The 23,570-nt window shown below is 41.8% G+C and overlaps 2 protein-coding genes across 3 annotated transcripts; one reads left to right on the top strand and one right to left on the bottom strand.

The window, feature by feature from the left end:
- Nucleotides 1–20: 20 nt before the first annotated feature.
- On the top strand, nt 21–1,305 carry LOC130710523 (uncharacterized). Of its 2 annotated transcripts, XM_057559826.1 has the most exons (4): nt 21–457; nt 542–643; nt 726–791; nt 884–1,305. In XM_057559826.1, the coding sequence occupies exons 1-4, from the start codon at nt 98–100 to the stop codon at nt 941–943; spliced, it is 588 nt and encodes a 195-aa protein (XP_057415809.1). In that variant the 5' UTR covers nt 21–97; the 3' UTR covers nt 944–1,305. The 2 variants fall into 2 exon arrangements, with proteins under 2 accessions (XP_057415809.1, XP_057415808.1); XM_057559825.1 differs by having other exon boundaries at nt 21–643.
- Nucleotides 1,249–3,405, bottom strand: LOC130712823 (protein MAIN-LIKE 1-like). The gene is made up of 3 exons (XM_057562639.1): nt 2,433–3,405; nt 1,591–2,351; nt 1,249–1,509 (listed from the first exon to the last, which is right to left on the bottom strand). Exons 1-3 carry the CDS (start codon nt 3,403–3,405, stop codon nt 1,249–1,251), a joined length of 1,995 nt encoding a protein of 664 aa, XP_057418622.1.
- Between the last annotated feature and the right edge of the window lie 20,165 nt (nt 3,406–23,570).

Genomic DNA, 23,570 nt, shown 5'->3' with positions numbered 1-23,570 from the left:
CAATCCCATTACTCCTTCATCTATAAATTTGCTTGATTTAAGCTTTCTTGTATTCATCCTCTCCTTTCATTCTTTCAACGAAACCTTCAAAATCAAAATGGAACAAGATTTGCCCACCTTCATCCGCCCTTGCAAACTCCGAGGCAACTCTTCTGCAAGTTCTCGTCCTCTCATTCCCGGCCCTGCTGGTGTTGTCCAGGCCGCCATGATTCAACGCAGCTCCACCACCGACGGACACCTCATTCCAACCCAACAATTTGTTAGGCGCGTCGTCGAAGACGGTCACGACACTGATCCCGATTTTCACTCCAATGCTTGGCTTTCAGCCCTGCAATTAGGCGGATCTGCAACTCCTCTGGGTTCAATCACTCACCATCTAGAAAGGGTCGATCTCATCGTCGCAGTTATCAAATCATGCACGCCAAACGGATTCGGCGATGTGTCAGTTACCCTGAAGGTATTTCCATCTTCCGCGTTCTTTTTCATCAATGTCATGGTATTTAAATGTCCTCTGTCAATGCCATATGGGTTTGAGTTGCAGGATCCTACGGGCACTGTCGGTGCTAGTGTCCATCACAAGGTTTTCACTGAAAGCGAATTCGCGAAGGACATAAATGTTGGATCTGTTATGCTTATCCAGAAGGTTTATTATTTCTAACCGACTTGACTATTGTTTCTACTTCTTTAGACAATTTGAACATTATTTCTTCCTTTTTTGCTTTTAGGTAGCTGTGTTTTCTCCTAGAAAATCTAATTGTTACCTGAACATAACATTGCCCAACATAGTTAAGGTATGGAAATCTTTTTTACACATATATAATTAAAATAAAAGTGACTGTGGATTTTTACACATCTCAATTTTCGTTTATGTGAATTTTCACAGGTATTCTCCAGTGACTGTGGACCTCCATCTGAAACATTCACCGACATTACAGAAGATTGATTAATGTTATTTGGCTAATTTTGAATTATTTGCAACTTTAAAAAATCCTTGACCTGGATTATGTAGGCTATGTTGCGTCCCTTGAATTATGTACGTTATTTTGCTTCAATTGGATTATGTGCGTTATTTCACTTCCCATTGGATTTTGTTTGTTATTTTACCTGATTTAAAAAGAGATAAAAATGTAATCAAATCAAGTAAAGCGTGATAATGTGAAATCCAAACTAATAATGCGATAAAAGTACAGACCGATAATAAAGCGTGTATAAACTAATAATGCGATAAAAGTACACATAATAATAATGTCACTGCCCCCTGCCCCTACGACCCACCCTACCCCTACGACCTCTGCCTCCGCCTCTGCCACCTCCTCTATCTCCGCCTCCTCCTCTGCCTCGACCTCTGCCTCCTCGTACACCAACGAAAGTGACGCCCTGGGTCCTGCTCAAGTCTCTGATGACAGTGAGGCACTTCTCTAATAAAGTGCGGGAGCGTGTATCTCTAGGGGGACCGTCGTCGACCTCAAGTCCCTGCTCTAGCAAATCAACGGCCCGACGCAAAGAAGCCTGAAAATAAATCAATATACATGTTAGTAAACCGCATACACAAAACCACAAATGCATAAAGAAAATTAAGTTCACACTTACCACAGCACTGAGATCGGCCCTACTCTCATCCGGGATGATGAACCGGTGAGATACACCGGTGTACCAGTCCAGGTAATCATCTACTGCCGCTCCATCCACTATACTAGGGACCCCCCCTGGAATCAAGTGTGGCTCATAATCCTGGTATGCTGCATCAACGACCTCCGCAGCAGAACTCATGCCCATCACAACAGATGGGTGTCGCGGGATAGGCTGCACGTACCCAAACTGCCGCATCACACGCTCAGGAAGATGAGGTCGCACGGTCGTCCGGATGGGAGTCCGGATGTAGCCTGAGTATAAAGCTCGGACGTCCAGCTCTCTGTGACTCCTGTGCTCCTCATACGGTGTCCATATGACGTCCTCTGCCGTCATCTCATCGAAGAGAACTCGCCTCTCCATCAGTCCAGCATGCCCAGCCCGGGACTCCATCCACCTGCACGCTCTGGGCTGGTCCTCCGTGTACTCGGGGACCTCAATCCGCTGAATAATGGTGGGTGGGAAGTGCTCAAACACCCAAGCTACCAGGAGGGAAGAACAACCGCTCATCTGCTTGGTCTTCCTCCGTGAGGCATGACCAAGTGCATCATACAGTGTAGCTAGTGCAATGGCGCCCCACGCATACTCTGACACCCGATCAAGGTGCTGCAGCATGCCGATCCAATGGACAGAAGTGTAGTGTCCTCCACTCTTGTTCGCAAACAAGGTCGAGCCGAGGAGGTGAAGTAGCCACATCCGTGCTGCATGGTCATGCCGATGCTCTAAAGTACAACAAAGAAACCATTAATCATTTAATTCACATATAATAGTTGCAAATAAATTAAGTATACAGTACAACTAACCAGCAAGAGCCCTAGTGTAAAGAGTCTGCAAGAACCCGAATCGCAAGCCAATGGTCTTCACCGCCTTAAACTCCATGATGTAGTCCGTGGCTACCCCTCCTAAGAGCAGAACACAGGTCTCCGCTGCCTGTTCTCTGCTGGCCTGTCCGGGAGTATAAAACCTATCACCCATCGGCAAATGAAGTATAGATGACACGTCATCCAGGGTGATGGTCATCTCCCCGAATGGCATGTGGAAGCTGCTGGTATCCTCATGCCATCTCTCGACGAGGGCAGATAGAAGGGGTGTGTCTATCTCCAGATAGGTGCAACTGAAGAGCGGATAGAGTCCGGTCCCCTCCACACGCTGACGAACAGCGCTCATATCGTCTCCCTCGCCCTCACATGTCAGCTTTGCCAGCTTCATCCCAGCGCTGGCAAACTTCAACACACCTCTATCGGGGTAACGCGGGTCGGTGCCTATAATATGATGCCACAGACACGGCGCAACGTGATGTGGGTAACGGACCAACAGTGACAGATCATCAGGCCCCCCTGGAAACGGTGCCTCTGTCTGGACTGGCACCTCATCCCGTCGTGCTCCAGCATCACCCTCAAGCTCCACACCAACCTCAGGCTCCACATCAACCTGAAGCTCCACATCAACCTCATGCTCCACATCAACCTCATGCTCACTCTCTGCCGAACTCTGAGGAGTCATCCGACGAGAAGGCGGAGAAGGCTCGGGAGTCGTCTGACGAGAAGGCTCATGAATCATCTCACAAGGGTCTCGACGCTCCTCATTTGATGTCCCACCAACATCCTGGTCCTCACCAAATCTGCCTCTGACTCTACGAAAAGAAGCATGCAGCCGTCTGTGGCGATCCTCAACATCATCAGGGGCTGTGTAGCGATCCTCAACATCCTCCGTGGCATCATGGGAGCTCCCAGCAACATGTGATTTCCTGCGCCCTTGGCTCTTCCTCTTAGCCATCTATGAAAAAATAATACTCATCAGATAATTGTAAAAGTACCAATTGATGAGCTTTATAACTGAATATTCATGCAATCAGCAAGAGATAGTACCAAGACAGATTATCAAGTATGTTGAGGATGTTTAGATCAACTTTTCTTTAAACATGATCAATAGTAAAAGAAACAATCAGAAGTGGAACAATGCAAGCATACTATATAAATCTGGTTGGAGAAAAGGCTTTTAGGGAGCATAATGAAATCAGATAGTGGGGTGAATCATTTCCAATGGTTAACTTCTTCATACAGTGTATGGTAGGATAGACATCCTCATGATTTGTGAGAGAACCTTTGCCTTCTTATTCAGCTAATTTCTCATGGATATTTTTCACATCTTATCTGTATATTCCTTCACTACACTAAATAAGATAAATTCAGGCAAACAGCATAACTATTAGCCCCCTCACAATGCAAAGATATCTTCATAAATTTATTAGCATCTAGCTTTATGCTTCACCGAAATCAGCAATTAGCCCAGAGCAAGCCAAACACAACTATTTTTTCCTCAACTTGCTTTCTATGAAAACTGTATGTGAAGTACATTGTACCACAAACAAAGGATGCATAATTTACACAGCTTCACTAACTTTTACAACACAGCAGGGGACACTAGGCTGCTTAAGAAACTAATGTAATTAGTGGACACACAGAAGGAAATATAATCAATTTGTGAGAATGGACTTATTGGAGCTTAACTAGATAACTTGTGGGTTTCCATTGTTATCAATAGCATGGCATATCTATCTTAGAATCTAACTTCTTTCATTTGTTTTAATTTTTAAACAATACCCTTAGAGCCCAATTTCATTTCAATGTAACTTGGTACATTGTGACATTACAACATTGTCACTAAACTGCTAGAGCTTCATTACACTGCTCTACCTTTTATTTAAATCCTAAATTAAATAGGGTGAAAAATTCATTAAAATGAAAGTTTTAAGTTCCTTAACCCCAAACAAGGAAAACAAGTATAGAATCGGACATTATCCTTTGTTTTAACACTATAGAAAGGAGGGGGAAAACATTTTGAACAATTAGTGTATAATACAGTAATATACTGGACCTGGAACGCGTGTTGAGACCTAAATATCTACCTATACCAACAGACATCCTCCCACAATATTTCTTACTGGTTTCTTAGTCTATTGGCTATCAATTTCTTGATTAAATATCTTTTGAACACCCTCTCTATTTTTCACTCAGACTTCACTCCTTGCATATCCCAACAGTATGCCACTCCATTATCATTTGAAATATCTAAGTTTCATGATCTCATTCTTTTGTATTAAATTTTACAGAGACAATTTCAAACAAAGGTAAAAACTGGAATGAAAAACTGGAGTTTCAGCCCTGTAATTAGGCTTTCAACAAACTTTCTTTCTAAAATATCTCAACAAAGATATAGCAGAGGGGAATTTATAGCAACAAGTTACAAAAAAATCCAGCAATATAGCAACAATCATCAATATAGCAGCAACCTATGTAACCTGAAAAGAGTAATGGTTATTTATATAGCAGCAACCTATATAGCAGCAACCTATATAGCAGCAACCTATATAGCAGCAAAAGTTAGCAACAACCTAGTAATGGTTATTTATATAGCAGCAACCTATATAGCAGCAACCTATAGCAACAACTTCCTATATTTATTGTTCCACAGCTACCATTTCATGCAAATCAAAAGTTATGCTAGAAAAGAGTAATGGTTCTGTCTCAATTATTCATGAGATTGAGAGTAAGTGTACCTGAAACAAGTTCTCCCTTTGTGCTCAATCAAATCTTTTTGCTCAAGTTCTTAAGTTCAGAGGGGAATTTCACAGTTGCCTATCAAAAAAAACTAATGGATCAATGTTAAGAAAAATAAATGCAAACATGGTAGATAACAGGTGAGAAAATGCAGCTTCCAGAACTCAAAACTCCAAAACTCAGGGTAGATAACAAACAGTGAAAGGGATGTGAATTTCAATTCGTTCTGGGGTGTGAAAACATGGTGCCCGTACATGAATTTCAATCGTTTTTCATATCAAACATGAATTAGTATAGGATTCTCCACAATAAACCCTAATACCCTAATAGCAAACCGCACCCAACGAATCGAATCCGTAACCCTAAAAACAAGATGATGATGAATGAAGGGAGAGCTCTGATGATGATGAAGATGAACGAAGATTACCTCTATTGCGGAATCCCAGTTCCAGGAGCAATTCCAGTTGACGAAGAAGATGATGAAGGCAGAGCTCTGATAGAGGGCTTCGGAAATGGAAGTTCAAGAATGGTTTCGGAATGAAATGGGAAATGAGCCCGTGTTTTGATTTAATAATAACATCCTTCGGAACTTTATTATCCGGAGCATATCGGAATTGAGCAATCCGAAGTACATCGGAAATGGTTAGTCCGAACTAAAACACGGAGGGGCATAATAGTATTTCCCCACTTTTAAGTGGGGTGGCATTTCTAAGCCCTGGGGTGCCAAATCCAGGGCTCAGAAACTTACGATACGAGAGGGAAGAAGGGATGGGATAGGATGGGATGGGAGAAAGGGTACAAGTTGAAAATTTAACAAAAATTTGGGGTGCAAATTGGAGAAGCAATGTAAGGTAATAAGGTTAGTTTTTAGTTTCTTCCTTATTATTGTGAATGTTAAGGAAACAGGTTTTTCTATGTTTCATATTTTTTGACATCATGATTCATAGTTTTTTGAGAGAAATGATTCATAATTTTGTATTGTTACAACAGCTTCATTCTGATTTTTCATATATAACATGTGTTAATTTTTCTCTAAATTAATACATTTTTTTGTTTTAATTGTTAAATAATGAAATTAATGTTTGTAACTTTTAAACCATCATCCTAATGTCTATTTATGTGTTGAGGATATATTTACTTATAAGTAAAATAAGTTTAGAATTCCTCACAATAACACTATTTGAAAAATATTTTTTATAAAATATCTTACTAAAAGGACATTTGTGACAAGCCAAAGTGAAAAGCTCTTCCGGTTGTAGTAGTAGATTTACCCAACCGTAGTAAGAATGTATGAATGTAATAAAGTGATACTTTGTTGGATCGCTCCTCTCTGGACGGACTCCACCTTCTCGTAATACAATGACCAAGTGGGCACTAGAGATGGGTACATACAAGATACACCAACGTTCAAGTCAGCAAAGCTAAAAAAGAAATAAGAATTGTGGTTCGAAGATAGTGTTTACATACCTTTGGTGGGTCCCTTGTTGTGTATTTAATATTTAGAAAGTTTGGGTTTTTTTTTCCAAAGCAAAAGGTGTTGAATGCTAACTTACTCCTTCACAAAATCTAGTGGGAGTAAGTTAGCATTCCTCATATATATATATATATGTATAAAAAACTGAAAGGAATCTTTTATGATATGATGGAGATATGCGAAGATATAACAAATGTTATTTAGCAATATAAGATATCACCTTGATTTAAGAGATCTTATTCTCATATGAGCAGGACGTTATCGACATTAAGCCACATGGACCGATAATTTTATTCCATACCAGTTGCCCTTAGTCCGAGTATTCCAGGCATTAGGATGTTTGGAGTGTCAAGATCTGAGATAGTTTATGGTCTGCCGCAATGAAATGTATGTCATGCCTCATACAATATAGTAGTAATCCGAGATGAGTTTAAAAGCTCCAAGGCACGTGTCCGAGATGATATAAGCCAAATTTGTATAGCCACTAGATTTAACCTATTGTATCATCACTTTGTCCGAGGTCCCTTGGAATGATAAGAGATGTGTGTCCTCACGGTTTAACTGCTGATGGAGTAAGTGAACTCGTAGAACTTCTAGATTGGTGAGGGTTGATTCATGTGATTCTCTAAAGGTGGCTCAATTATCGGTATAGAGCTCAAAATGTCGTCTTGCCCTCGTTTGGGAGGTGAAAGATCGCATTTTCCTCGGTTCATTGCCTTTAAATTAGGAAACTGGGAGCTCTTTCACCTTCTTCCAATTTCTTCCATCTTTGTCAAACTTATGCTTTTAGAGACCTCAAATCCAAAACATGTGAATCACTTCTTGCCGAAACCTTCAATTCTCCCATGATTTCGTCCTTGATTTATGTACCAGAGAGCAAAGATGTCCCTGAATGAGATTGTTCAATCACTCATCCACCATCCGTGAATATAGCATGAAATCCAAAGAATTATAACAATCAGGCTTTTGATCATACTAGATTTTGAAATAAAATAATTAGAGCTTGTGACTATGAGTGTGTTCCAAAAGGTGTTGTCATCAAACGTAGCATTCATATATGTCTCGGTAGATTGGTACTCCTTTGTCTTTGGTGGCTATTTAGTTTCAAAACAACGAGGTGTGGAATGGATTGATCTCCTCGTCCCTTAACCATGATGCCAAAAATTTGATTCTCTCCGATAAGAATGACCACTATCAGCATTGGATATCCTAATATTAGTAAAAAAAAAAATTCTAGTATTTTTTTAGAGTTTAACTATAATGCACTAACAATGTAATTTTTTTTTACATACTCATCCAATAAGAATCCATCAATTTTCCATGTCATTATTTAATTTTGAATCTAAAATGGAAAATGAAGAAATGTGATTAGTTTCTAATAAAAAAAGAAAGGGCGAAGGTTGCCGAGAATGGCATAGCGATCAAACTAGTGTTAGTTTGATCATATATAAGGACTATTTTGATCATATCTCTTGTCAAAATAGGACTTCTTAACACACTCTCACACACAATGTTGGACATCTACAGTATGAAATATGCAGGAATGAACACCTGTGGGTGGCGCATATACGGTGGTCTCCACTTAACGAGTCTAGAATATACTATGATACCTTATTAGAATTTATGAGACCTAATTCTGCCCTAAAAACTATCTTGTGAGGCAGAGATTGTTTTCCCATATATAAGAATTAACTTAGTCATATCTCTAGTCAATGTGAGTCTTCCCAACATCCTCAAAATCCAAGACCACCCAGGGTCGGCCCAAGGATAAAGCCACCCAAGCAACCGCTTTAGGCCTTCAAATTTATATATTTTTTTATCAAGTAGAAAAGGCCCCAAATTGTTTTTTACTGAGTCAAAAAAGGCCTAAAAAACCAAGCCTAAGACAAAAAAGCCCAAAAAAGGACCTTAATTTAAAATTTGTTTTAGGCCTCATTTAGTGTTGTGCCGGCTCTGAGACCACGTGCACACTTAGAGCGGCAGAGTCGCCAATGGATTTTCCACCATGTGACACTTCACTCCAATAGAACAAAGACCATCAAACAAGGCAAAATAAGACTGGTTGTAAGCTAGACTTCTCTTCTCGCCCGAGAGAGATTTTCCTTCCACTCATTGAACTTCTTTCTAACCCGTTCCTTGAAAAATCTAATAATCCAAATCTTTGATTTGCCAATACCGACAAGAAGACCCAGATATTTATCCCAACACAGCAACACTCTAACGTGTTACGTGTTAATTCCTAACAGCTGGGTAAATTGATTGAACCTGATGCTTAACACATTTTTCAATTACAAGAAAAACATACTTGTAAAGATCAAGCTCCTTCATAGAAAGTGTGGACAGCCTTAACTCTTAATTAGTAAGCTATACGCATCTCTGCCTCTCTGGCCCAAGCTATTAATAAGACATATATACTTTCGTTGTTTGCGCTGCACATTTCAAACATGCCACATTGTGAGAGGATTGCCTTTTTCATCAAAAAATAATTTCGATTCAGCAGGATCAGGGAAATGGATTTTCTTTTATCTGATAGGGAACAAAATGTCCGATGTCATTCATTATCATGACAAATAAATGGAAACCCTGGGTCCATCTCAGCACCATTATATCTATCTGTCTTTAATAATTTAAGGAAAGATAATGTTATTGATATAACAGACTTCTGAATTCTACACAAAAATACTGAATTCTGAATTCACACATAATTGAACACACTTCTCATATTTAAATGTACTAATTTTATAAATTGCATTTTGAGTCCGGCCCCTACTTTATATACTTTGGGTGAGTTTGGTTGCTCTATTTTTTTTTCCGAGTTAATCGAGTCTCTCTACTTTTAAAATTATGCAAATTGAGTTATTTTCTCGATTTTCATTTGAATAAAACAATTAAATCTTCATTGAAAAAATTTAAAAGTTACGATGAGTTTTTTTGATGCTTAAGTTATGATGAGTTTGATAGCAATTTAAAAGTTAAAAATAAAATCAGTGAAAAATTGTTATATTTTGAAGGGTATGAAAATAGGGTTTAAAGGGATAGGAATTTGGGATTTTTTTATTTCTTTTATTGAAATTAAATTTTGCAAGTAAATTGTGATGGAAATAACGTTTACAATAATTAAATTGCTTCAATTTATGAAGACTATCTTTTATAAATGAGAACTTGAGAGTTTCATATAGAATAGTAATGATAGGAGGTGGACTGGGCGAGCCCCTAGAGGGGCAACGCCCAGCATGTAGCCCGCCCTATGGCGGGGCCCTGGCCTTAAAATTGGGCCTTGATCTCGGAGGCCCAATTGGCCCAATAGGTAGTACTCAAGCTCTATAAATAGAAGGTAGTTACCAATTGTAAGGGACTTTGGCTCACTTGATGAAATCATACATGAAATTCAGCATTCTCTCTCTAGCGCAATTCTCCACTCTCTAGGTACTATACTGTAAGACCTGGATTTTCAGAACAAGCTAGTTTCCGACGCACGCGTAGAATCAGTGTAAGCGTGACAGGAGTTTGACATTTGAGAAAGATTAATGAAGAAGAAAGTTCAGGAATTGCTTGAGGAATGTTGCGTAGCTGTTTTCGGAGTTAGTGCGAGTCGTCTGCACACCTGCCTTATGGCAAGCGTGTCCAGAATAGGCTATTTCGCTCTTAAAGCAACGTTTTGAGTGAGATTTCGAACTCTCGGAAAATTTAAAGATTCTTTTTATTTTTCCATCGACCAGCGTTTCATTTCGGAACTCTGGACTGTACGCACGATAGGTTTCACTTTTCGGATGTCCGCCGACGCTAATTTCTTTGCTTCGAAACCCTATTTTCGAGCAATGGATGAATACTTTTTCTATTCGGGACTTCTAACGAAGATTCCGTCCGCGTTGCCAGACTTGTTTCGACGTTTCCAATCTTTCTTCAGTTGGAAGTTTTGTCGTTTGAGCATCACAGCAAAAAGTAGTTTTTCGGGGCAGATTAACCGACACCGCTTTTGAGTTTTTCGATATCGTTTTTCCCAAATCCTAGATATTTGTTTTGAGTTCTGGAATTCCGACGCCAGAATCTCTCTTAGAATTTCTCGGTGATCGTGCTGCAAAAATCAGAATCGCGAAATTTTCATTTTCCCGCGATTTCACCCGCCTATAAATAGCGCGAAAAAGCAAAATCCTCTCATTTTCTTTCCATTTGTGGCTGATTTCGTGGGGAGCAAGGGGGGAGGGGATTTCCGCGAAAACTTGACCAATCTTCGTGCAGTTCGTCCCTACTTCTAGGTATCGAGGTAACTATCATGAATCCTGCCTCTGATTTCTGTTTCTGCTGAGTTTCTGAAGTCGTTTCTGTGCTCTAAGTTTTGAGCTTTTTCTAAAATTGTCCGATTTCTCTGATTTCTCGCTTGGGTTATGTTCCTTATGTTCCCCTGAGTCTAAAACCTCTGTCAGTAAACTCTGATTGCGATTCAGTTGTCCAGGATCTGAAAAATTGACTCAAAACTCTTTTTGTCTCACATTTCGAAACTTTATTGTCGAAAAGACTTAATATGACTTCGTGCCTTTAGGATTTGTTGTCACGGATATCATGAGGATCGTTGCTGTCAAATTTGTTTTCAGAACTGATAACTTTGAAGTTTTGAGCCTTTATTTTGGACCAAAATGCCCCTGCGTAGTCGTATTTCGGCCCGATTGTCCGAAAATTGTTCTGACAGTTTCTTTGCCTTAGTTTTACCCTAAAACTACCTTGTAAACTGATTTGATCGAAGAAAAAGAGCCGAAGCCCTTTTCTCCTTTTGGCCGTGGGTTTTTCCTAAGGGGAGGGGAGTTTTTCGTTTTCGAAAACTTGTCCTTTCGTACCTGTTTGTCGTATTCTGAAGCTTTGATGCTTTGTCTATCGTTTATGTATTGTATTGCGATCGAACTAATCGATTTTGTGTGGATTCTGCTTTGTTTTTCCTCCGAGGTTCAGTTGAAGGAACTTTGGAAGTTTCAAGGCATTCCTGTGAAGGAGATTTGATTTGCGAAGCTGGATCAGCTCGAGGTTAGGGCAACTTACTATATATTAGCTATGACTGCATGATAGGCGTCGATAAATTCGACTTATGTTTTATCTGATGTTGTTTTTGATGATGAGTTGATGTTATGATGCTTTTCCATACTTGTGATGTTGTGCTTTTGTTGGATTGAGCGTTTTGACGCAATTTCGGAGTGGAGATTCATTGATCTGGTGATCTTTGATATTTCGGGTTGGATGAACAACCCTAGGCAAGTCCAAATGTGGGGTTTGAGACTTAGCCATATGTTGGAATTCTTAGACTTTCCCCGGGAAATGTATTTTGGGTGGTTGATCTTTGAAAACTTAGAATGATAGAGCTTTGAAAAACTAAAGACTTGGGAAACTTAGACTTTGAGAAATAAACTCATAACTTGACTAATTCGAATTGAAACAATTTTTATTAACGTTTAAGCATAGGAGAACTGAAGGGGAAAATATTTACGAAAGACGGGGAAAAGTCGACTTTGTTGTGGGTTTGGAGAGTTATCGGAATTGGGGGAAGCCACTAAGGTGAGCTATGGTGATGATTGAAAGTCACCGAGTACTCTAGTACTCTTGGGGATTGTTGTGGAGCCGTGTTGTATTGACCGACACCTAGTGCTCTTGTTGTTTGGGCTGTGTTGTATTGACCGACACTAGACCCTTGTGTATTCTGTGGATGGAGTTGTGTTGTATTGACCGACACTTACTCCGAGTTGTGTTGTATTGACCGACACTAACTCATGGGTTTGTTGAGATTGGGTTGTGAGCTAAACACTTTCGTGGTAAGGACGATTCGTTGTTTGGCTAACCACGTTGCATTCAATCGGGTGAATAACGGGAATGGTTCACCTGTGCATATCATGGTGAATAACGGGAATGGTTCACCTTGCATTAATGATGAATAACGGGAATGGTTCATCATTCGGTGAATAACGGGAATGGTTCACCAAGGATGAATAACGGGAATGGTTCATCCAGGATGGATTTCATCCAGGATGGATAACGGGAATGGTCCATCCATAGTGAAAATGCTTCACTTGTGGCGAACGGGAACGCGTCACAAATCCGGATACATATTGTGCATTTCACGCATACATTCATGCTGACTGAGATTGTGTGCTGTTTGTTTATTGAAGCAATGTTAGAGCCATAACATGCTAGGATTGTTTATATGTATATATATCAACATATATCTATACCCCATATCACATGTTGAGTGTATATCTACTTATTGCTGTGAGTTGACCCTAGCGCCTTGGCTTTGTTTGTATGTTTGTGTTTGGGCGGTCGGCCTGCTGCCAGATGTCGATGGCCGACTGGTGTTCGATGGTCTCTCCCTCGGGGGGGATCAGATATGAGCTTGTGGATCGGGATGCCCCCACCGCTTGGGTGATCGATGTTGTGGGTCATCGAGCGACGTACCGGGGAAGGGTCATGGAGGACCGGACTGACGAGTGTGAACATCTGACGAAAGAAGTTCTACGACGCATGGAGCTGAGCTTCAACTTGCCGTCTTCAGTTCGCCGAGGACTCGGATGTGTGAGCAGTTATGGGTTGGTAGAGTTAGGCAGGCGTCATATTTGTGTAGAGCTCTGATTCGTTTTGCTTTTGGGACGGGGTAGGTTCCCGACGCATGGCTTTTGTGTGGTTCTCTTATTGAGGGATCACAGTGAGTCAGTCGGACTATAAGAGTCTTTGCTTAGGCCATTTTGAGGCCGACTTTCTCCCAGTGGATTGTAATTATAACCTTTTCACTCACACTTCTGGATCTGTAACTATTTGCCTACGGGCACACTACTTTGGAGTCACTGCGAGTGCGCGTGACATGGGAGTGCAGCTGAGGCTGTACATGTGTATATATTTGTGTGTTGGTTGGGTTTTGTCTTTATTTTCTATTGCTTGATTTAAAAGGTATCAAACGAAAAAAATTACCTGTTTTCAGCGTAAAGTCTATTTTTGGTTACTAAAGTGACACCTGGAAATCGGGGTGTTACATTGTGGTATCAGAGCTTAGTCGAGTCTTTTGGGAGTCTTTGGGGAATAGGTCTTCTGTGCTAGGTTGTGTGACTCTGCAAAGAGTGAAAATTGATTGTCTGCAGAGCGATTTTCGCTCTAATTGCTTGCGTTACTACTCAATCGGATTGAGTGGTTTGTCTAGTGCTACCGTATGGTTAGTACTAATCGGACGTTCGATGAGATATAGGATGGTGGATCTTAACCGGATGGCGGAGGCTACACGTGAGCATCATCAACGACTGATGGCGACAGCAATGTATCAATAAAGAGGAATGAACCGAATTGGAGCTGGGGGACCAATGAGGTCAGGTTCCCAAGGCTACAACGGAAGGAAGAGTTACCATAAGTGGGGACCATATCAGCGTTCCGAGGGAAGAAATCTTATCTCAAGAGAGTACAAACCGACGACTGCTGATACTGGGGGGGAAGCCAGTTGGTGACAAAGGAGTGACATGTACTCGTTGCAGAAAGTTTGGGCATTTTGCTAACAAATGCTCAGTGATTGGACGGAGATGCTTCAAGTGTAACCGAGAGGGGCATCTAGCTGTGAACTGCAAGACCAAAGAAAGTCTATGCTTCAATTGCAACCAACCGGGACATTTCTCCCAAGATTGCAAGGCACTCAGGGGCGAATCATCAGGGAATGTTGGGAAAGGAAAACAACTTGCTACAGAGGAAAGGATTCATATCAAGGGAGGAGCAAGAGTTGAGGAGTCGAACGAGGAAGAACGTGGGAACGATGGTAATATTTTAACTGTTCTCGTATTCTAGAATAACTTACTCTTTTATATTCAAGCGAGTGTGACGCGCCTAACTTGTATTTACTACTTAGACTATGATCCTATGATTATTATCCCTAGTAGGACCTTATTCGAAGTTGCTCGTGATTTAGCTATAGAGGTTACACGAGATCTAGAATAGCACGCGGAGCTAGGGAGTTGTTTTACCGAGGCGTTGATAAGGAAGCTAGGATCTCAGGGAAATTCCTTATGGGTACGAATCGTAGGATTTTAGGGCGTTTAGTTTTGAAGCGGAGTCGTTAGAGGATCTTTCGGCAAAAGGGATTCATTCGACCGAGTGTTTCACCGTGGGGAGCGCCAGTGTTGTTAGTCAAGAAGAAGGACGGAAGGTCGAGATCGTGGGTGGATTATCGACAATTGAACAAGGCGACGATCAAGAACAGATACCCGTTGCCGAGGATAGATGATTTGATGGACCAACTACGAGGGGCTACCGTATTTTCCAAGATAGATTTGAGGTCAGGCTATCGTCGGATCAGAGTGAAGATTGAGGATATACCGAAGACTGCTTTAAGGACACGTTAAGGACACTACGAGTACCTAGTGATGCCGTTTGGAGTGACGAATGTACCTGCTGTTTTCATGGATTACATGAACCGCATCTTTCAGGAGTTCTTAGATCGGCGTGTGGTGGTGTTTATTGAGGACATATTGATCTATTCGAAGGACGCGAATAAACATGAAGGACATTTGCGCCAAGTTTTACAATTGTTGAGAGAGAAAAAGCTGTATGAGAACCCTTCCAAGTGTGAATTCTGGCTGGAGGAAGTCAATTTCTTAGGCCATGCTATCTCGAAGGAGGGCATAGCTGTGGATCCGGCGAAAGTGGAGACTGTTTTGGCTTGGGAGCAACCGAAGATGGTGACAGAGATCAGAAGTTCTGTGGATTTAGCTGGATATTATAGACGCTTCATTGAGGGATTTGCCAAGATTGTTGGACCTTTGACTCAATTGACGAGGAAGGATTAATCTTTTACATGGATTGAGGGTGTGTGGTTCCGTAGCGGAATCGTTAGGAACTTGATATCAGGATAATTGTGGTTACTGGATGTTAGGATCTCATTGTCTGTTCCAGTGGGTTTTTCTAAATTTCCACCTTCGATGTATTAGGCCTGATCAACCTAATATTGAGGGGGTGATATTCGGAATCACAGCTGATAATGGACCTTGATAGAAGGATGTGTAAGATGAATTTGAATTGATTGAGGATTAGTCGGATTTGGGAGGAAAGTTCGTGTTAAGCATTTGATTGTACAAGATTAAGATTTGAACCTTTGGAAGTTGATGATTTTCGTATAGACATTGATTGGTTAGTTCGTGTGATTACTCCAAGTAGAGGTAGACTAAGCCAATAGAATTGATGTTGGAAAATCTTTAAGTATTTTCTCGGAAGTTATGAAGTCATAGGTTATGTGATTTCTGACGTGGGATTATTAGAGATTAGATAGGTTGGATTTAATATCCGGTTATAGATGATTGTTTGATGGTAGCGAGATTGAGAAGAATTAACTCTGAACTAGATTGTTATAGTCGAGTTCGAGGAATAAGTTTTGCTAAGCGTTGGATTAATATGTGGAGACATTATAGTCTTAAGAGATGAATTTTCGCTTGAAAAGTGTTGAATTAATGATTAAGTTGGAGAAAGAAAGTTTTAGCATAAGTTGAATACTTGAGGTTGGTGATATGGATTCCAAGGAAATATGCTGAGATTACTAAGTGAGATTTACTAAGTTGGATTGAAATCTTAGGGTTAAGATTGAATCTTGAGAGTCGAGAATCGCATACGAGTAAGAGATCTTACAGTTGTAGCTGTGACAATAGGAGTTGAATCTTAGAAGAATGAAGACCTGGAGATGGGTTTCGGGTTAAGACCGTTGAGGTATAATATAAGAGTGATCTTGAAGTAAATGAATCTTGGGTTGTGTAGGGTCATAAGGTTGGTTATAAGTTGGTGATCGATTGATGTTGATCATGAGGTTGCAGACATAATGAGCCATGTGATATGATTTGAATGATGTTAGCATAATAAGTTGTGGATGTGAAAGCATGACGACACTGGTCAGGTCGTTTGGGTAAGTGAAGGAATTATAGTTTTTAAGAAACGGATATTCATTTAAGAAGTATTGAAGGATTAAAGGACATTAGAGGACCAAACTTGGAGAAGGTTTAGGTTTTAAATCTATGAATGTCTGTCTAAGGTGTGAAGGACTCAAAGTTTGTCAGAATTTGATTGGGAGATTAAGAAGTTGATTGACGAGATGGTGGTTGAGTCCCAAAAGGAGGGTGTTGGTGTTAAGATGAATACTTGAAGTTGTTATGTTTGGACAAGTTTCTTAGAGCTTAAGAGTGGATGAAACTTTGTTATGGATTTTGATGATGCATATTACGGTTAACAAGTGAATTTTACTAAGGTTGAATGAGAATCCTAGGGCTAAGGTTGACCTAGTGAGCTGAGATTCATGTACACATACGAGATTTAGTGGTGTTAGCGGTTACGATAGAGTTAAATCTCAGAATGTTGAAGGATCGGATGATAAGATGGCTAGTTAAGTCCCTTGAGGTATAGTTATGATTTAATCTTCTAGAGGATAAGTCTCGATTTATGCGAAGTGTTAGGGATTTCAGTAAGTGTAAATAGGTTTGAGTGAGGGAAGTTCTAAGGAAGAAGACGATAATAATGGATTGTTAGATATTAAGAAGAGGATTATCTTATAAGTTGTTGGTAACGTGATGTTGAAGGGGATAAGATTAGTGAAGGACAAGAAATAAGGACATAAGTCGATTTTTAATTCGAATGGTGACTAAGTAGGAGATTGATTTCATTGTGCGAGTGATGATAGTTACGAAGTTGGATGTGACGTTAATGGACTATTAGATTCCAACGCAATGTTTCGTCTAAGAGTTATCGAACGAACAAGTGATGGACTGTAGATGAAGATCACGAGGACAAGTTGAGTATCTACTTTGAGATGACAGAGAGGCACTGAGTTTAAGAAGAATTCCGGACGACCGAAAGTAAAGAAGTAAGTGGCTAAGGTTGTGCGACTGCACGGAATGCCAACCGGTATCATTTCAAGCAGAGGTCCGACGCAAGTAATCGAGTCAGACGACATGAGGTTGAATGATGTTTTGTCTTTTGAGACGCCGATAGTTAGCAGTGGGGATAGAAGAGTGAAACAGTTAAGGGGAAGGCAGATTGCTTAAGTAAAGATTTTGAGGAACAATGACACAGGCACTACTACATGGGAATTGGAAGATAAGATCAAGGAACTGTATTCCGAACTTTTTGCAGAGCTCTGAGTTTCGAGGACGAAACTTTCTTTTTGGAGGGGAGTATTGTAAGACCTGGATTTTCAGAACAAGCTAGTTTCCGACGCACGCGTAGAATCAGTGTAAGCGTGACAGGAGTTTGACATTTGAGAAAGATTAATGAAGAAGAAAGTTCAGGAATTGCTTGAGGAATGTTGCGTAGCTGTTTTCGGAGTTAGTGCGAGTCGTCTGCACACCTGCCTTATGGCAAGCGTGTCCAGAATAGGCTATTTCGCTCTTAAAGCAACGTTTTGAGTGAGATTTCGAACTCTCGGAAAATTTAAAGATTCTTTTTATTTTTCCATCGACCAGCGTTTCATTTCGGAACTCTGGACTGTACGCACGATAGGTTTCACTTTTCGGATGTCCGCCGACGCTAATTTCTTTGCTTCGAAACCCTATTTTCGAGCAATGGATGAATACTTTTTCTATTCGGGACTTCTAACGAAGATTCCGTCCGCGTTGCCAGACTTGTTTCGACGTTTCCAATCTTTCTTCAGTTGGAAGTTTTGTCGTTTGAGCATCACAGCAAAAAGTAGTTTTTCGGGGCAGATTAACCGACACCGCTTTTGAGTTTTTCGATATCGTTTTTCCCAAATCCTAGATATTTGTTTTGAGTTCTGGAATTCCGACGCCAGAATCTCTCTTAGAATTTCTCGGTGATCGTGCTGCAAAAATCAGAATCGCGAAATTTTCATTTTCCCGCGATTTCACCCGCCTATAAATAGCGCGAAAAAGCAAAATCCTCTCATTTTCTTTCCATTTGTGGCTGATTTCGTGGGGAGCAAGGGGGGAGGGGATTTCCGCGAAAACTTGACCAATCTTCGTGCAGTTCGTCCCTACTTCTAGGTATCGAGGTAACTATCATGAATCCTGCCTCTGATTTCTGTTTCTGCTGAGTTTCTGAAGTCGTTTCTGTGCTCTAAGTTTTGAGCTTTTTCTAAAATTGTCCGATTTCTCTGATTTCTCGCTTGGGTTATGTTCCTTATGTTCCCCTGAGTCTAAAACCTCTGTCAGTAAACTCTGATTGCGATTCAGTTGTCCAGGATCTGAAAAATTGACTCAAAACTCTTTTTGTCTCACATTTCGAAACTTTATTGTCGAAAAGACTTAATATGACTTCGTGCCTTTAGGATTTGTTGTCACGGATATCATGAGGATCGTTGCTGTCAAATTTGTTTTCAGAACTGATAACTTTGAAGTTTTGAGCCTTTATTTTGGACCAAAATGCCCCTGCGTAGTCGTATTTCGGCCCGATTGTCCGAAAATTGTTCTGACAGTTTCTTTGCCTTAGTTTTACCCTAAAACTACCTTGTAAACTGATTTGATCGAAGAAAAAGAGCCGAAGCCCTTTTCTCCTTTTGGCCGTGGGTTTTTCCTAAGAGGAGGGGAGTTTTTCGTTTTCGAAAACTTGTCCTTTCGTACCTGTTTGTCGTATTCTGAAGCTTTGATGCTTTGTCTATCGTTTATGTATTGTATTGCGATCGAACTAATCGATTTTGTGTGGATTCTGCTTTGTTTTTCCTCCGAGGTTCAGTTGAAGGAACTTTGGAAGTTTCAAGGCATTCCTGTGAAGGAGATTTGATTTGCGAAGCTGGATCAGCTCGAGGTTAGGGCAACTTACTATATATTAGCTATGACTGCATGATAGGCGTCGATAAATTCGACTTATGTTTTATCTGATGTTGTTTTTGATGATGAGTTGATGTTATGATGCTTTTCCATACTTGTGATGTTGTGCTTTTGTTGGATTGAGCGTTTTGACGCAATTTCGGAGTGGAGATTCATTGATCTGGTGATCTTTGATATTTCGGGTTGGATGAACAACCCTAGGCAAGTCCAAATGTGGGGTTTGAGACTTAGCCATATGTTGGAATTCTTAGACTTTCCCCGGGAAATGTATTTTGGGTGGTTGATCTTTGAAAACTTAGAATGATAGAGCTTTGAAAAACTAAAGACTTGGGAAACTTAGACTTTGAGAAATAAACTCATAACTTGACTAATTCGAATTGAAACAATTTTTATTAACGTTTAAGCATAGGAGAACTGAAGGGGAAAATATTTACGAAAGACGGGGAAAAGTCGACTTTGTTGTGGGTTTGGAGAGTTATCGGAATTGGGGGAAGCCACTAAGGTGAGCTATGGTGATGATTGAAAGTCACCGAGTACTCTAGTACTCTTGGGGATTGTTGTGGAGCCGTGTTGTATTGACCGACACCTAGTGCTCTTGTTGTTTGGGCTGTGTTGTATTGACCGACACTAGACCCTTGTGTATTCTGTGGATGGAGTTGTGTTGTATTGACCGACACTTACTCCGAGTTGTGTTGTATTGACCGACACTAACTCATGGGTTTGTTGAGATTGGGTTGTGAGCTAAACACTTTCGTGGTAAGGACGATTCGTTGTTTGGCTAACCACGTTGCATTCAATCGGGTGAATAACGGGAATGGTTCACCTGTGCATATCATGGTGAATAACGGGAATGGTTCACCTTGCATTAATGATGAATAACGGGAATGGTTCATCATTCGGTGAATAACGGGAATGGTTCACCAAGGATGAATAACGGGAATGGTTCATCCAGGATGGATTTCATCCAGGATGGATAACGGGAATGGTCCATCCATAGTGAAAATGCTTCACTTGTGGCGAACGGGAACGCGTCACAAATCCGGATACATATTGTGCATTTCACGCATACATTCATGCTGACTGAGATTGTGTGCTGTTTGTTTATTGAAGCAATGTTAGAGCCATAACATGCTAGGATTGTTTATATGTATATATATCAACATATATCTATACCCCATATCACATGTTGAGTGTATATCTACTTATTGCTGTGAGTTGACCCTAGCGCCTTGGCTTTGTTTGTATGTTTGTGTTTGGGCGGTCGGCCTGCTGCCAGATGTCGATGGCCGACTGGTGTTCGATGGTCTCTCCCTCGGGGGGGATCAGATATGAGCTTGTGGATCGGGATGCCCCCACCGCTTGGGTGATCGATGTTGTGGGTCATCGAGCGACGTACCGGGGAAGGGTCATGGAGGACCGGACTGACGAGTGTGAACATCTGACGAAAGAAGTTCTACGACGCATGGAGCTGAGCTTCAACTTGCCGTCTTCAGTTCGCCGAGGACTCGGATGTGTGAGCAGTTATGGGTTGGTAGAGTTAGGCAGGCGTCATATTTGTGTAGAGCTCTGATTCGTTTTGCTTTTGGGACGGGGTAGGTTCCCGACGCATGGCTTTTGTGTGGTTCTCTTATTGAGGGATCACAGTGAGTCAGTCGGACTATAAGAGTCTTTGCTTAGGCCATTTTGAGGCCGACTTTCTCCCAGTGGATTGTAATTATAACCTTTTCACTCACACTTCTGGATCTGTAACTATTTGCCTACGGGCACACTACTTTGGAGTCACTGCGAGTGCGCGTGACATGGGAGTGCAGCTGAGGCTGTACATGTGTATATATTTGTGTGTTGGTTGGGTTTTGTCTTTATTTTCTATTGCTTGATTTAAAAGGTATCAAACGAAAAAAATTACCTGTTTTCAGCGTAAAGTCTATTTTTGGTTACTAAAGTGACACCTGGAAATCGGGGTGTTACATATACCTTTCATCAATGTTCATTGCAAGAACATTTGGCGCCGTCTGTGGGGAATGTAAACTTTCTACTCCCATTCACGTGGATTGATGGTGCAGGAAGTTATCTCTGTTTGTGATTAGGCAATTCTCTGGACTTTTGATTTTGATTCTGTAACCGGTGTTCGTTTTCCGATCGAGTTTGCATCTTTCTTGGTTTGGATGGAGACTCGACGCAGGAGGCAGCATCATTCACCGGTGCGACAGCGAATTTCGCCGCCTCGGCGGCCTCATCGTGTGATCCTGGATTCTCCGGTACGAACGGCGGGAGTACAGCCGCCTTCTCCTCCTCCATCACCACCACCTCCTCCATCGCCTTCACAGGTTGGATATCTGGAGCGCTCACCAGAGAATTCACCTGCTCCGGAGCAACAGCCGGCGGTGACACAGGAGCAATGGCGCCATCTGATGCGCAGCATTGACAACATCCAGCAGAGGAATGAGCATCTACAGGCTCAGTTGGATTTCTACCGTCGCGAGCAGCGGGACGATGGAAGCAGAGAAGCAGATTCCGTGGCTGAGTTCCGTCCGTTCTCGGAGGATGTCGAGAGTGTGGCGATTCCGGATAATATGAAAACGTTAGTTCTGGATTCTTACAGCGGAGATTCCGATCCGAAGGATCATCTTCTGTATTTCAATACGAAGATGGTGATAATTGCGGCGTCAGATGCGGTTAAGTGCAGGATGTTTCCATCGACGTTCAAATCGACGGCGATGGCGTGGTTCACAACTTTGCCGCGCGGATCGATTTCGAATTTCAGAGACTTCTCATCAAAGTTTCTAGTGCAATTTTCGGCGAATAAGAATCAGCCGGTGACGATCAATGACCTATATAATATTCGCCAGCAAGAAGGAGAGTCACTGAAAGAGTACATGGCAAGGTACAGCGCAGCGTCGGTCAAAGGTTGAGGACGAGGAGCCTCGAGCTTGTGCTCTAGCATTTAAAAACGGTTTGCTACCGGGAGGATTGAACAGCAAATTGACACGTAAGCCGGCGCGTTCGATGGAGGAGATGCGTGCTCGCGCCAGCACTTATATTCTTGATGAGGAGGACGACGCTTTCAAAAGAAAGCGCGCGAAGCTGGAAAAGGGCGACACGTCGCCCAAGCGCGCGAAAAAAGATAAGAATGGCGAAGATAAGGGGGATGGCAAGCAGCAGAGGCAAGATAAAGGGAAGCCGGCATTGAGGCCGACCAAGGAGCAGTTGTATCCACGGCGTGATGACTATGAACAGCGCCGGCCATGGCAATCCAAGTCCCATCGCCAGCGGGAGGAAGCTGACATGGTAATGAATACTGAATTAACGGATATGCTCCGTGAGGCGAGGGGCGCAAATCTAGTGGATGAGCCAGAGGCCCCTAAGTATCAATCACGGGACGCCAATCCCAAGAAGTGGTGTGAATTCCATCGGTCCGCCGGGCACAGCACAGACGACTGCTGGACTTTGCAGCGGGAAATTGATAAGTTGATTCGGGCGGGATATCAAGGAAATCGCCAAGGCCAGTGGCGCAACAACGGCGATCACAACAAAACGCATAAGCGAGAGGAGGAGCGAGTGGACACTAAGGGCAAGAAAAAGCAAGAATCAACGGCTATCACCACAAGAGGAGCTGATGACACGTTCGCTCAACACTCAGGACCTCCCGTCGGGACCATAAACACCATCGCTGGAGGGTTTGGCGGCGGTGGCGACACCCATGCGGCGCGGAAACGCCATGTTCGTGCGGTTAATTCCGTTCATGAGGTCGCTTTTGGATTCGTACACCCTGATATAACAATCTCGATGGCAGACTTTGAGGGGATAAAGCCTCATAAGGATGACCCGATCGTAGTGCAGTTAAGGATGAACAGTTTCAACGTTAGAAGGGTACTCCTGGATCAGGGTAGTTCGGCTGATATTATCTATGGCGATGCATTCGACAAGTTGGGACTAACTGACAGTGATCTGACTCCATATGCGGGAACCTTGGTAGGTTTCGCGGGGGAGCAAGTGATGGTGCGAGGATACATTGATCTAGACACAATATTCGGGGAAGATGAGTGTGCCAGGGTTTTGAAGGTAAGGTATCTGGTTCTCCAGGTGGTGGCGTCTTACAACGTCATCATTGGGCGAAATACATTGAATCGCCTTTGT

Source organism: Lotus japonicus, chromosome 4 (genome assembly GCF_012489685.1).
Source record: "Lotus japonicus ecotype B-129 chromosome 4, LjGifu_v1.2".
In the NCBI taxonomy this organism is placed as follows: domain Eukaryota; kingdom Viridiplantae; phylum Streptophyta; class Magnoliopsida; order Fabales; family Fabaceae; genus Lotus; species Lotus japonicus.
Note: the sequence above shows the minus strand (reverse complement) of the source record. Positions and strands in the feature narration are given on the sequence as shown.